At 45.9% G+C, this 15,883-nt stretch overlaps 1 protein-coding gene across 1 annotated transcript in view; it reads left to right on the forward strand.

Moving 5' to 3' along the window:
• Positions 1-15,883, forward strand: part of dhx34 (DEAH (Asp-Glu-Ala-His) box polypeptide 34) — a 44,134-nt gene that overhangs the window by 3,096 nt on the left and 25,155 nt on the right. The window contains exons 3-7 of the mRNA XM_055895158.1: positions 3,068-3,262; positions 8,332-8,586; positions 12,600-12,702; positions 14,279-14,496; positions 15,408-15,582. Of these exons, the coding sequence (XP_055751133.1) occupies positions 3,068-3,262; positions 8,332-8,586; positions 12,600-12,702; positions 14,279-14,496; positions 15,408-15,582 (946 nt within the window). The remainder of the gene's footprint in view (positions 1-3,067; positions 3,263-8,331; positions 8,587-12,599; positions 12,703-14,278; positions 14,497-15,407; positions 15,583-15,883) is intronic.

Raw genomic sequence — 15,883 nt, forward strand, 5'->3', positions numbered from 1 at the left:
TATGGGGTATTGTGTGTAGATTGCTGAGGATTTGTATTTTATTTAATCAATTATAGAATTTATAAAACGATTTAATCCATTTTAGAATAAGGCTGTAATGTTAAAAAAATAAAAGTCATGGGGTCTGAATACTTTCTGAATGAACTGTGTATAGACCAGGTGGGTTACAGAACAGACGGGTAACTGTCTCTCACTGTATCTAGGGGTTTTATGCCTTTCTAGGGCTGTGTCCCAATTGTTCCCATAGGGCTCTGGTCTAAAGTAGTGCACTATATAGGGAATAGGGCTCTGGTCTAAAGTAGTGCACTATATAGGGAATAGGGCTCTGGTCTAAAGTAGTGCACTATATAGGGAATATGGCTCTGGTCTAAAGTAGTGCACTATATAGGGAATATGGCTCTGGTCTAAAGTAGTGCACTATATAGGGAATAGGGCTCTGGTCTAAAGTAGTGCACTATATAGGGAATAGGGCTCTGGTCTAAAGTAGTGCACTATACAGGGAATAGGGTTCCATTTGGGACACTTGGGACACACACTAGTTGTTCCATAACCTGTCCGTGTGTGGATCTACCTCCCCTAGTTGTTCCATAACCTGTCCGTGTGTGGACCTACCTCCCCTAGTTGTTCCATAACCTGTCCGTGTGTGGACCTACCTCCCCTAGTTGTTCCATAACCTGTCCGTGTGTGGACCTACCTCCCCTAGTTGTTCCATAACCTGTCTGTCCTGTGGATCTACCTCCCCTAGTTGTTCCATAACCTGTCCGTGTGTGGATCTACCTCCCCTAGTTGTTCCATAACCTGTCCGTGTGTGGACCTACCTCCCCTAGTTGTTCCATAACCTGTCCGTGTGTGGACCTACCTCCCCTAGTTGTTCCATAACCTGTCCGTGTGTGGACCTACCTCCCCTAGTTGTTCCATAACCTGTCTGTCCTGTGGATCTACCTCCCCTAGTTGTTCCATAACCTGTCCGTGTGTGGACCTACCTCCCCTAGTTGTTCCATAACCTGTCTGTCCTGTGGATCTACCTCCCCTAGTTGTTCCATAACCTGTCCGTGTGTGGATCTACCTCCCCTAGTTGTTCCATAACCTGTCCGTGTGTGGATCTACCTCCCCTAGTTGTTCCATAACCTGTCCGTGTGTGGATCTACCTCCCCTAGTTGTTCCATAACCTGTCTGTCCTGTGGATCTACCTCCCCTAGTTGTTCCATAACCTGTCCGTGTGTGGACCTACCTCCCCTAGTTGTTCCATAACCTGTCTGTCCTGTGGATCTACCTCCCCTAGTTGTTCCATAACCTGTCTGTCCTGTGGATCTACCTCTCCTAGTTGTTCCACAACCTGTCTGTCCTGTGGATCTACCTCCCCTAGTTGTTCCATAACCTGTCCGTGTGTGGATCTACCTCCCCTAGTTGTTCCATAACCTGTCCGTGTGTGGATCTACCTCCCCTAGTTGTTCCATAACCTGTCTGTCCTGTGGATCTACCTCCCCTAGTTGTTCCATAACCTGTCCGTGTGTTGATCTACCTCCCCTAGTTGTTCCATAACCTGTCCGTGTGTGGATCTACCTCCCCTAGTTGTTCCATAACCTGTCCGTGTGTGGATCTACCTCCCCTAGTTGTTCCATAACCTGTCTGTCCTGTGGATCTACCTCCCCTAGTTGTTCCATAACCTGTCCGTGTGTGGACCTACCTCCCCTAGTTGTTCCATAACCTGTCCGTGTGTGGACCTACCTCCCCTAGTTGTTCCATAACCTGTCTGTCCTGTGGATCTACCTCCCCTAGTTGTTCCACAACCTGTCCGTGTGTGGACCTACCTCCCCTAGTTGTTCCATAACCTGTCTGTCCTGTGGATCTACCTCCCCTAGTTGTTCCATAACCTGTCTGTCCTGTGGATCTACCTCCCCTAGTTGTTCCATAACCTGTCCGTGTGTGGATCTACCTCTCCTAGTTGTTCCACAACCTGTCTGTCCTGTGGATCTACCTCCCCTAGTTGTTCCATAACCTGTCCGTGTGTGGATCTACCTCCCCTAGTTGTTCCATAACCTGTCCGTGTGTGGATCTACCTCCCCTAGTTGTTCCATAACCTGTCCGTGTGTGGACCTACCTCCCCTAGTTGTTCCATAACCTGTCTGTCCTGTGGATCTACCTCCCCTAGTTGTTCCATAACCTGTCTGTCCTGTGGATCTACCTCTCCTAGTTGTTCCACAACCTGTCTGTCCTGTGGATCTACCTCCCCTAGTTGTTCCATAACCTGTCCGTGTGTGGATCTACCTCCCCTAGTTGTTCCATAACCTGTCCGTGTGTGGATCTACCTCCCCTAGTTGTTCCATAACCTGTCTGTCCTGTGGATCTACCTCCCCTAGTTGTTCCATAACCTGTCCGTGTGTGGATCTACCTCCCCTAGTTGTTCCATAACCTGTCTGTCCTGTGGATCTACCTCCCCTAGTTGTTCCATAACCTGTCCGTGTGTGGATCTACCTCCCCTAGTTGTTCCATAACCTGTCCGTGTGTGGATCTACCTCCCCTAGTTGTTCCATAACCTGTCCGTGTGTGGATCTACCTCCCCTAGTTGTTCCATAACCTGTCCGTGTGTGGATCTACCTCCCCTAGTTGTTCCATAACCTGTCCGTGTGTGGATCTACCTCCCCTAGTTGTTCCATAACCTGTCCGTGTGTGGATCTACCTCCCCTAGTTGTTCCATAACCTGTCCGTGTGTGGATCTACCTCCCCTAGTTGTTCCATAACCTGTCTGTCCTGTGGATCTACCTCCCCTAGTTGTTCCATAACCTGTCCGTGTGTGGATCTACCTCCCCTAGTTGTTCCATAACCTGTCCGTGTGTGGATCTACCTCCCCTAGTTGTTCCATAACCTGTCCGTGTGTGGATCTACCTCCCCTAGTTGTTCCATAACCTGTCCGTGTGTGGATCTACCTCCCCTAGTTGTTCCATAACCTGTCCGTGTGTGGATCTACCTCCCCTAGTTGTTCCATAACCTGTCCGTGTGTGGATCTACCTCCCCTAGTTGTTCCATAACCTGTCCGTGTGTGGATCTACCTCCCTATTCCACCCAGGTGTTGATTGTCGATGAGGTGCATGAGCGACACCTGCACTGTGACTTCCTCCTCGGGGTCCTGCGCTCCCTCCTGGCCACCCGCCCCGACCTCCGCCTGGTCCTCATGTCTGCCACCATCAACATCAAACTCTTCTCCAGCTACTTTAATACTGCACCTGTACTGCAGGTACCGGGCAGGCTCTTCCCTATACAGGTGAGTGGACAATAGATTTCAAACCTCTCCTCTGGGACCCCCCCCCCCCCCCCCCCCCCCCCCAGACGTTTCATATTTTGGTTGTAGCCCTGAACAAGCTCACCTGATTCACCTCGTCAAGGGCTTGATGATTTAGTTGACAAGTGGAATCAGGTGTGGATGAGTTGAAATGAATGGACTGGCTGGGTGTCCCCAGGGAGAGGTTTGAAAACCCTCTGGACCTTGTGCACCTGGTAACCTTGCAGCTTTCCGCTCAGAGACTAAGTCCACTGACCTGGGTTATGCTATATCATAAGTATAGGAATAGACAGCACTCAGAGATGTTGTATACTGTTGAAGTCGGAAGTTTACATACGCTCAGGTTGGAGTCATTAAAACTCGTTTTTCAACCACTCCACAAATGTCTTGTTAACAAACTATAGTTTTGGCAAGTCAGTTAGGACATCTACTTTGTGCATGACACAAGTCATTTTTCCAACAATTGTTTACATACAGATTATTTCACTGTATTACAATTCCAGTGGGTCAGAAGTTTACATACACTAAGTTGACTGTGCCTTTAAACAGCTTGGAAAATTCCAGAAAATTATGTCATGGCTTTAGAAGCTTCTGATAGGCTAATTGACATCATTTGAGTCAATTGGAGGTGTACCTGTGCATGTATTTCAAGGCCTACCTTCAAACTCAGTGCCTCTTTGCTTGACATCATGGGAAAACCAAAAGAAATCAGCCAAGACCTCAGAATTTTTTTTTTTATATCTCCACAAGTCTGTTTCATCCTTGGGAGCAATTTCTAAATGCCTGAAGGTACCACGTTCATCTGTACAAACAATAGTACGCAAGTACAAACACCATGGGACCACGCAGCCGTCATACCGCTCAGGAAGGAGACGCGTTCTGTCTCCTAGAGATGAACGTACTTTGGTGCGAAAAGTGCGAATCAATCCCAGAACAACTGCAAAGGACCTTGTGAAGATGCTGGAGGAAACAGGTACAAAAGTATCTATATCCACAGTAAAACGAGTCCTATATCGACATAACCTGAAAGGCCGCTCAGCAAGGAAGAAGCCACTGCTCCAAAACCGCCATAAAAAGTCAGACTACGGTTTGCAACTGCACATGGGGACAAAGATCATACTTTTTGGAGAAATGTCCTGTGAATTATAAAGTGGTTAGGCCTAAAATTTCTCTCGTCCTGTTTTTCATTCTGCCAAACAAAGTGGCAGGGTCAGGCTGTTGAAATTAAAGATTGGGCCGTTCAGTGAGAGCTATTATTTAATATATAGTAATGATTGGGCCGTTCAGTGAGAGCTATTATTTAATATATAGTAATGATTGGGCCGTTCAGTGAGAGCTATTATTTAATATATAGTAATGATTGGGCCGTTCAGTGAGAGCTATTATTTAATATATAGTAATGATTGGGCCGTTCAGTGAGAGCTATTATTTAATATATAGTAATGATTGGGCCGTTCAGTGAGAGCTATTATTTAATATATAGTAATGATTGGGCCGTTCAGTGAGAGCTATTATTTAATATATAGTAATGATTGGGCCGTTCAGTGAGAGCTATTATTTAATATATAGTAATGATTGGGCCGTTCAGTGAGAGCTATTATTTAATATATAGTAATGATTGGGCCGTTCAGTGAGAGCTATTATTTAATATATAGTAATGATTGGGCCGTTCAGTGAGAGCTATTATTTAATATATAGTAATGATTGGGCCGTTCAGTGAGAGCTATTATTTAATATATAGTAATGATTGGGCCGTTCAGTGAGAGCTATTATTTAATATATAGTAATGATTGGGCCGTTCAGTGAGAGCTATTATTTAATATATAGTAATGATTGGGCCGTTCAGTGAGAGCTATTATTTAATATATAGTAATGATTGGGCCGTTCAGTGAGAGCTATTATTTAATATATAGTAATGATTGGGCCGTTCAGTGAGAGCTATTATTTAATATATAGTAATGATTGGGCCGTTCAGTGAGAGCTATTATTTAATATATAGTAATGATTGGGCCGTTCAGTGAGAGCTATTATTTAATATATAGTAATGATTGGGCCGTTCAGTGAGAGCTATTATTTAATATATAGTAATGATTGGGCCGTTCAGTGAGAGCTATTATTTAATATATAGTAATGATTGGGCCGTTCAGTGAGAGCTATTATTTAATATATAGTAATGATTGGGCCGTTCAGTGAGAGCTATTATTTAATATATAGTAATGATTGGGCCGTTCAGTGAGAGCTATTATTTAATATATAGTAATGATTGGGCCGTTCAGTGAGAGCTATTATTTAATATATAGTAATGATTGGGCCGTTCAGTGAGAGCTATTATTTAATATATAGTAATGATTGGGCCGTTCAGTGAGAGCTATTATTTAATATATAGTAATGATTGGGCCGTTCAGTGAGAGCTATTATTTAATATATAGTAATGATTGGGCCGTTCAGTGAGAGCTATTATTTAATATATAGTAATGATTGGGCCGTTCAGTGAGAGCTATTATTTAATATATAGTAATGATTGGGCCGTTCAGTGAGAGCTATTATTTAATATATAGTAATGATTGGGCCGTTCAGTGAGAGCTATTATTTAATATATAGTAATGATTGGGCCGTTCAGTGAGAGCTATTATTTAATATATAGTAATGATTGGGCCGTTCAGTGAGAGCTATTATTTAATATATAGTAATGATTGGGCCGTTCAGTGAGAGCTATTATTTAATATATAGTAATGATTGGGCCGTTCAGTGAGAGCTATTATTTAATATATAGTAATGATTGGGCCGTTCAGTGAGAGCTATTATTTAATATATAGTAATGATTGGGCCGTTCAGTGAGAGCTATTATTTAATATATAGTAATGATTGGGCCGTTCAGTGAGAGCTATTATTTAATATATAGTAATGATTGGGCCGTTCAGTGAGAGCTATTATTTAATATATAGTAATGATTGGGCCGTTCAGTGAGAGCTATTATTTAATATATAGTAATGATTGGGCCGTTCAGTGAGAGCTATTATTTAATATATAGTAATGATTGGGCCGTTCAGTGAGAGCTATTATTTAATATATAGTAATGATTGGGCCGTTCAGTGAGAGCTATTATTTAATATATAGTAATGATTGGGCCGTTCAGTGAGAGCTATTATTTAATATATAGTAATGATTGGGCCGTTCAGTGAGAGCTATTATTTAATATATAGTAATGATTGGGCCGTTCAGTGAGAGCTATTATTTAATATATAGTAATGATTGGGCCGTTCAGTGAGAGCTATTATTTAATATATAGTAATGATTGGGCCGTTCAGTGAGAGCTATTATTTAATATATAGTAATGATTGGGCCGTTCAGTGAGAGCTATTATTTAATATATAGTAATGATTGGGCCGTTCAGTGAGAGCTATTATTTAATATATAGTAATGATTGGGCCGTTCAGTGAGAGCTATTATTTAATATATAGTAATGATTGGGCCGTTCAGTGAGAGCTATTATTTAATATATAGTAATGATTGGGCCGTTCAGTGAGAGCTATTATTTAATATATAGTAATGATTGGGCCGTTCAGTGAGAGCTATTATTTAATATATAGTAATGATTGGGCCGTTCAGTGAGAGCTATTATTTAATATATAGTAATGATTGGGCCGTTCAGTGAGAGCTATTATTTAATATATAGTAATGATTGGGCCGTTCAGTGAGAGCTATTATTTAATATATAGTAATGATTGGGCCGTTCAGTGAGAGCTATTATTTAATATATAGTAATGATTGGGCCGTTCAGTGACAGCTATTATTTAATATATAGTAATGATTGGGCCGTTCAGTGAGAGCTATTATTTAATATATAGTAATGATTGGGCCGTTCAGTGACAGCTATTATTTAATATATAGTAATGATTGGGCCGTTCAGTGAGAGCTATTATTTAATATATAGTAATGATTGGGCCGTTCAGTGAGAGCTATTATTTAATATATAGTAATGATTGGGCCGTTCAGTGAGAGCTATTATTTAATATATAGTAATGATTGGGCCGTTCAGTGAGAGCTATTATTTAATATATAGTAATGATTGGGCCGTTCAGTGAGAGCTATTATTTAATATATAGTAATGATTGGGCCGTTCAGTGAGAGCTATTATTTAATATATAGTAATGATTGGGCCGTTCAGTGAGAGCTATTATTTAATATATAGTAATGATTGGGCCGTTCAGTGAGAGCTATTATTTAATATATAGTAATGATTGGGCCGTTCAGTGAGAGCTATTATTTAATATATAGTAATGATTGGGCCGTTCAGTGAGAGCTATTATTTAATATATAGTAATGATTGGGCCGTTCAGTGAGAGCTATTATTTAATATATAGTAATGATTGGGCCGTTCAGTGAGAGCTATTATTTAATATATAGTAATGATTGGGCCGTTCAGTGAGAGCTATTATTTAATATATAGTAATGATTGGGCCGTTCAGTGAGAGCTATTATTTAATATATAGTAATGATTGGGCCGTTCAGTGAGAGCTATTATTTAATATATAGTAATGATTGGGCCGTTCAGTGAGAGCTATTATTTAATATATAGTAATGATTGGGCCGTTCAGTGAGAGCTATTATTTAATATATAGTAATGATTGGGCCGTTCAGTGAGAGCTATTATTTAATATATAGTAATGATTGGGCCGTTCAGTGAGAGCTATTATTTAATATATAGTAATGATTGGGCCGTTCAGTGAGAGCTATTATTTAATATATAGTAATGATTGGGCCGTTCAGTGAGAGCTATTATTTAATATATAGTAATGATTGGGCCGTTCAGTGAGAGCTATTATTTAATATATAGTAATGATTGGGCCGTTCAGTGAGAGCTATTATTTAATATATAGTAATGATTGGGCCGTTCAGTTTCTAGATAATGCCTCTTCCTGTCTCTCCCTGTGACTTCCAGGAACTCACTTTTCTTCTATGGCTGAGTCCCACCCTATTCCTTATAGAGTGCGTTTGACCAGAAGGATGATGGCTGTATCACCCTCCCTCTCTCTCTCTCTGATATGTAGGTGATCTACCAGCCCATCCCACAAGACGAGCAGCCGTCCCGGTCGGAGAAGCTGGACCCCCGGCCATACCTCCGTGTGCTGCAGGGCATCGACCAGCGCTACCCGCCCGAGGAGAGGGGCGACCTGCTTCTGTTCCTCAGCGGCGTGGCAGAGATATCTACCATCTTGGAGGCATGCCAGGCCTACGCCACACACACCAAGCGCTGGATCGTCCTGCCCCTCCACAGCACCCTGTCCCTGGTACAGCAGGATAAGGTACAGTACAGCAGGATGAGGTACAGTAACAGTACAACAGGATGAGGTACAGTACAGCAGGATGAGGTACAGTAACAGCAGGATGAGGTACAGTAACAGTACAGCAGGATGAGGTACAGTAACAGTACAGCAGGATGAGGTACAGTACAGCAGGATGAGGTACAGTACAGCAGGATAAAGTACAGTACAGCAGGATGAGGTACAGTAACAGTACAGCAGGATGAGGTACAGTAACAGTACAGCAGGATGAGGTACAGTACAGCAGGATGAGGTACAGTACAGCAGGATGAAGTACAGTACAGCAGGATGAGGTACAGTAACAGTACAGCAGGATGAGGTACAGTAACAGTACAGCAGGATGAGGTACAGTAACAGTACAACAGGATGGGGTACAGTAACAGTACAGCAGGATGAGGTACAGTAACAGTACAGCAGGATGAGGTACAGTAACAGTACAGCAGGATGAGGTACAGTACAGCAGGATGAGGTACAGTACAGCAGGATGAGGTACAGTACAGCAGGATGAGGTACAGTACAGCAGGATGAGGTACAGTACAGCAGGATGAGGTACAGTAACAGTACAGCAGGATGAGGTACAGTACAGCAGGATGAAGTACAGTACAGCAGGATGAAGTACAGTACAGCAGGATGAGGTACAGTAACAGTACAGCAGGATGAGGTACAGTAACAGTACAGCAGGATGAGGTACAGTAACAGTACAGCAGGATGAGGTACAGTAACAGTACAGCAGGATGAGGTACAGTAACAGTACAGCAGGATGAGGTACAGTAACAGTACAGCAGGATGAGGTACAGTAGCTGTACAGCAGGATGAGGTACAGTAAGAGTTCAGCAGGATGAGGTACAGTGACAGTACAGCAGGATGAGGTACAGTACAGCAGGATGAGGTACAGCAGGATGGGGTACAGTAACAGTACAGCAGGATGAGGTACAGTAACAGTACAGCAGGATGAGGTACAGTAGCAGTACAGCAGGATGAGGTACAGTAGCAGTACAGCAGGATGAGGTACAGTACAGCAGGATGAGGTACAGTAACAGAACAACAGGATGAGGTACAGTAACAGTACAGCAGGATGAGGTACAGTAACAGTACAGCAGGATGAGGTACAGTACAGCAGGATGAGGTACAGTAACAGTACAGCAGGATGAGGTACAGTAACAGTACAGCAGGATGAGGTACAGTAACAGTACAGCAGGATGAGGTACAGTAACAGTACAGCAGGATGAGGTACAGTACAGCAGGATGAAGTACAGTACAGCAGGATGAGGTACAGTAACAGTACAGCAGGATGAGGTACAGTACAGCAGGATGAAGTACAGTACAGCAGGATGAGGTACAGTAACAGTACAGCAGGATGAGGTACAGTAACAGTACAGCAGGATGAGGTACAGTAGCAGTACAGCAGGATGAGGTACAGTAACAGTACAGCAGGATGAGGTACAGTAACAGTACAGCAGGATGAGGTACAGTAACAGTACAGCAGGATGAGGTACAGTAACAGTACAGCAGGATGAGGTACAGTAACAGTACAGCAGGATGAGGTACAGTAACAGTACAGCAGGATGAGGTACAGTACAGCAGGATGAGGTACAGTACAGCAGGATGAGGTACAGTACAGCAGGATGAGGTACAGTACAGCAGGATGAGGTACAGTAACCGTACAGCAGGATGAGGTACAGTAACCGTACAGCAGGATGAGGTACAGTAACAGTACAGCAGGATGAGGTACAGTACAGCAGGATGAGGTACAGTACAGCAGGATGAGGTACAGTAACAGTACAGCAGGATGAGGTACAGTACCGCAGGATGAGGTACAGTAACAGTACAGCAGGATGAGGTACAGTAGCAGTACAGCAGGATGAGGTACAGTAACAGTACAGCAGGATGAGGTACAGTACAGCAGGATGAGGTACAGTAACAGTACAGCAGGATGAGGTACAGTACAGCAGGATGAGGTACAGTAACAGTACAGCAGGATGAGGTACAGTAGCAGTACAGCAGGATGAGGTACAGTAACAGTACAGCAGGATGAGGTACAGTAACAGCAGGATGAGGTACAGTAACAGTACAGCAGGATGAGGTACAGTAACAGTACAGCAGGATGAGGTACAGTACAGCAGGATGAGGTACAGTAACAGTACAGCAGGATGAGGTACAGTAGCAGTACAGCAGGATGAGGTACAGTAACAGTACAGCAGGATGAGGTACAGTACAGCAGGATGAGGTACAGTACAGCAGGATGAGGTACAGTAACAGTACAGCAGGATGAGGTACAGTAGCAGTACAGCAGGATGAGGTACAGTAACAGTACAGCAGGATGAGGTACAGTACAGCAGGATGAGGTACAGTACAGCAGGATGAGGTACAGTAGCAGTACAGCAGGATGAGGTACAGTACAGCAGGATGAGGTACAGTAGAGCAGGATGAGGTACAGTAGAGCAGGATGAGGTACAGTACAGCAGGATGAGGTACAGTAACGTTTCCCTGACACACTGAGCTCAATTCATAGTTCATAGCCCCATGTATGAATATAGGACAGTCTATGGGCAGGTCTAGGGGGCAGCTCTAGGGGCAGGTCTATGGGGCAGGTCTAGGGGGCAGGTCTAGGGGGCAGGTCTAGGGGCAGGTCTAGGGGGCAGGTCTAGGGACAGGTCTAGGGGCAGGTCTAGGGGGCAGGTCTAGGGGGCAGGTCTAGGGGGCAGGTCTATGGGCAGGTCTAGGGACAGGTCTAGGGGGCAGGTCTAGGGGCAGGTCTAGGGGGCAGCTCTAGGGGCAGGTCTATGAGCAGCTCTAGGGGCCAGGTCTATGAGCAGCTCTAGGGGCAGGTCTAGGGGGCAGGTCTAGGGGCAGGTCTAGGGGCAGGTCTAGGGTCAGCTCTAGGGGCAGGTCTAGGGGGCAGGTCTATGGGCTGGTCTAGGGGGCAGCTCTAGGGGCAGGTCTAGGGTCAGGTCTAGGGGCAGGTCTAGGGGGCAGGTCTATGGGCTGGTCTAGAGGGCAGGTCTAGGGGCAGGTCTAGGGGCAGGTCTAGGGGGCAGGTCTAGGGTTAGCTCTAGGGGGCAGGTCTAGGGGGCAGCTCTAGGGGGCAGCTCTAGGGGCAGGTCTAGGGGACAGGACTATGAGCAGCTCTAGGGGCAGGTCTAGGGGACAGGACTATGAGCAGCTCTAGGGGCAGCTCTAGGGGCAGGTCTAGGGGCAGGTCTAGGGGCAGGTCTAGGGTTAGCTCTAGGGTTAGCTCTAGGGGCAGGTCTAGGGGACAGGACTATGAGCAGCTCTAGGGGCAGCTCTAGGGGCAGCTCTAGGGGCAGGTCTAGGGGCAGGTCTAGGGGCAGGTCTAGGGTTAGCTCTAGGGGCAGGTCTAGGGGGTAGCTCTAGGGGCAGGTCTAGGGTTAGCTCTAGGGTTAGCTCTAGGGGCAGGTCTAGGGGGTAGCTCTAGGGTTAGCTCTAGGGTTAGCTCTAGGGGCAGGTCTAGGGGGTAGCTCTAGGGTCAGGTCTAGGGTTAGCTCTAGGGTTAGCTCTAGGGGCAGGTCTAGGGGGTAGCTCTAGGGTTAGCTCTAGGGTTAGCTCTAGGGGGCAGGTCTAGGGTTAGCTCTAGGGTTAGCTCTAGGGTTAGCTCTAGGGGCAGGTCTAGGGGGTAGCTCTAGGGTTAGCTCTAGGGTTAGCTCTAGGGGCAGGTCTAGGGTTAGCTCTAGGGTTAGCTCTAGGGTTAGCTCTAGGGGCAGGTCTAGGGTTAGCTCTAGGGTTAGCTCTAGGGGCAGGTCTAGGGGGTAGCTCTAGGGTTAGCTCTAGGGTTAGCTCTAGGGGCAGGTCTAGGGGGCAGCTCTAGGGTCAGGTGGACACCTGCAGCTATAAAGTATTAATTAAGTCTGATGATTATAAAAGTGCCTGTGTCACCCAAGTCCATGCTGGATGGCTCACAACAAGGCTTTAATCATACTGTTCCCGGGGCATCGGGGCTAAAACATGAAACCGTGTATTATATGTTGTGTCCGTAGGTCTTTGACATCTCTCCTCCGGGAGTGAGGAAATGCATCATCTCTACCAACGTAGCGGAGACATCCGTCACCATCGACGGGGTGCGCTTCGTCGTCGACTCGGGTAAGACAAAACCGAAGCGCCACCTGGAACTCCCGAAGTGTGCCCAGCGGTCTAAGACACTGCGTCTCAGTGCAAGAGGCGTCACTACAGTCCCTGGTTTGGAATCCAGGCTGTATTACATACGGCCGTGATTGGGAGTCCAATAGGGCGGCGCACAATTGGCCCCAGCGTCGTCCGGGTTTGTCCCGGGGGGATGGAGGGGGGGGGGGGGTAGGACTGTCGTTGTAAATATTCTTAACTGACTAGTTTACATAAAGGTTAAATAAAACGATAACTGCTGTCTGTTGGACATAGAGGAGCCTGGTCAATGTCATCGTTGTGTCAGTCTGGGGACAAACAGATAAAAGCTTCTTCAAAGACCTCACCTATTTGTCCTCCAGGCAAGGTGAAGGATAGAGAACACAATGAATTACCTCTGAACGTGTCCTCCAGGCAAGGTGAAGGATAGAGAACACAATGTATTACCTCTGAACAGGTCCTCTAGGCAAGGTGAAGGATAGAGAACACAATGTATTACCTCTGAACGTGTCCTCCAGGCAAGGTGAAGGATAGAGAACACAATGAATTACCTCTGAACAGGTCCTCTAGGCAAGGTGAAGGATAGAGAACACAATGTATTACCTCTGAACAGGTCCTCCAGGCAAGGTGAAGGATAGAGAACACAATGTATTACCTCTGAACAGGTCCTCTAGGCAAGGTGAAGGATAGAGAACACAATGTATTACCTCTGAACGTGTCCTCTAGGCAAGGTGAAGGATAGAGAACACAATGTATTACCTCTGAACAGGTCCTCTAGGCAAGGTGAAGGATAGAGAACACAATGTATTACCTCTGAACAGGTCCTCTAGGCAAGGTGAAGGATAGAGAACACAATGTATTACCTCTGAACAGGTCCTCTAGGCAAGGTGAAGGATAGAGAACACAATGTATTACCTCTGAACGTGTCCTCTAGGCAAGGTGAAGGATAGAGAACACAATGTATTACCTCTGAACGTGTCCTCTAGGCAAGGTGAAGGATAGAGAACACAATGTATTACCTCTGAACAGGTCCTCTAGGCAAGGTGAAGGATAGAGAACACAATGTATTACCTCTGAACAGGTCCTCTAGGCAAGGTGAAGGATAGAGAACACAATGTATTACCTCTGAACAGGTCCTCTAGGCAAGGTGAAGGATAGAGAACACAATGTATTACCTCTGAACGTGTCCTCTAGGCAAGGTGAAGGATAGAGAACACAATGTATTACCTCTGAACGTGTCCTCCAGGCAAGGTGAAGGATAGAGAACACAATGAATTACCTCTGAACGTGTCCTCCAGGCAAGGTGAAGGATAGAGAACACAATGTATTACCTCTGAACGTCTCCTCCAGGCAAGGTGAAGGATAGAGAACACAATGTATTACCTCTGAACGTGTCCTCCAGGCAAGGTGAAGGATAGAGAACACAATGTATTACCTCTGAATGTGTCCTCCAGGCAAGGTGAAGGATAGAGAACACAATGTATTACCTCTGAACGTGTCCTCCAGGCAAGGTGAAGGATAGAGAACACAATGTATTACCTCTGAATGTGTCCTCCAGGCAAGGTGAAGGAGATGAGTTTTGACCCGAAGGCGAAGATGCAGCGTCTGCAGGAGTTCTGGATCAGCCGAGCCAGTTCTGAGCAGAGGAAAGGCCGGGCCGGGAGGACAGGACCCGGGGTGTGTTATCGGCTCTATTCTGAGTCCGACTACGAGGCCTTCGCACCTTACCCCGTCCCAGAGATACACAGGGTGGCCCTGGACTCACTAGTACTACAGGTACCCTTAACCCCTAACCCCTAACCCTTCGCACCTTACCCCGTCCCAGAGATACACAGGGTGGCCCTGGACTCACTAGTACTACAGGTACCCTTAACCCCTAACCCCTAACCCTTAACCCTTAACCCCTCACACCTTACCCCGTCCCAGAGATACACAGGGTGGCCCTGGACTCACTAGTACTACAGGTACCCTAACCCCTAACCCTTAACCCTTAACCCCTCACACCTTACCCCGTCCCAGAGATACACAGTGTGGCCCTGGACTCACTAGTACTACAGGTACCCTAACCCCTAACCCTTAACCCCTAACCCCTCACACCTTACCCCGTCCCAGAGATACACAGGGTGGCCCTGGACTCACTAGTACTACGAGTACCCCTAACCCTTAACCCCTAACCCTTAACCCCTAAACCCTAACCCTTAACCCCTCACACCTTACCCCGTCCCAGAGATACACAGTGTGACCCTGGACTCACTAGTACTACAGGTACCCTAACCCCTAACCCCTAACCCTTAACCCCTCACACCTTACCACGTCCCAGAGATACACAGGGTGGCCCTGGACTCACTAGTACTACAGGTACCCTAACCCCTAACCCTTAACCCTTAACCCTTAACCCTTAACCCCTAACCCCTAACCCTTAACCCCCAACCCCTAATCCTTAACCCCTAACCCCTAACCCTTAACCCCTAACCCTTCACACCTTACCCCGTCCCAGAGATACACAGGGTGGCCCTGGACTCACTAGTACTACAGGTACCCCTAACCCTTAACCCCTAACCCTTAACCCCTAACCCCTAACCCTTCACTACAGGTTCTGAACGACTGAAATCCCTCTCCACTTTTCTGTTTTTCTGTTCCCTATTTGTTACTTCTTCGTGCCAAAACGTGGTTTCCTGTCCTTACAGATGAAGAGTATGAGTCTGGGCGACCCACGATCCTTTTTGTTCATCGACCCTCCTCCTGCGGCCAGTATCCAGACTGCAGTAACCTACCTCAGGGAACAGGGGGCGCTAGACGCTAGAGGAGATCTCACCTCTATAGGAAGCCTGCTGGCACAACTTCCTGTTGACGTGGTCGTAGGTAACGGTCCCTTCTGAAATAAAGAAAGATCACTGTTGTGACTTCTGCCATCCCTGTACTGTGCCCCCCCCCCTGAATAGGGCCCTGAGGATTTCCTGATCACATGACCTGAGCAGAAAAACCTCCAGGTCCTAGTTATATTTATAAACCACGAGCCCTAACCCTTAAATCTGTGTTCAAATACATTTATTGAAATACTTATTTTCTGTGTTTTTTTTTAGTATTTTCAAATAATGGGGGCCTGGATCATCTAGTGCTATTGGAAGTATTTGAAAATATTTTCAACACATTTCTTGTAAAT

This window comes from Salvelinus fontinalis, chromosome 33, assembly GCF_029448725.1.
Source record: "Salvelinus fontinalis isolate EN_2023a chromosome 33, ASM2944872v1, whole genome shotgun sequence".
Taxonomy (NCBI): domain Eukaryota; kingdom Metazoa; phylum Chordata; class Actinopteri; order Salmoniformes; family Salmonidae; genus Salvelinus; species Salvelinus fontinalis.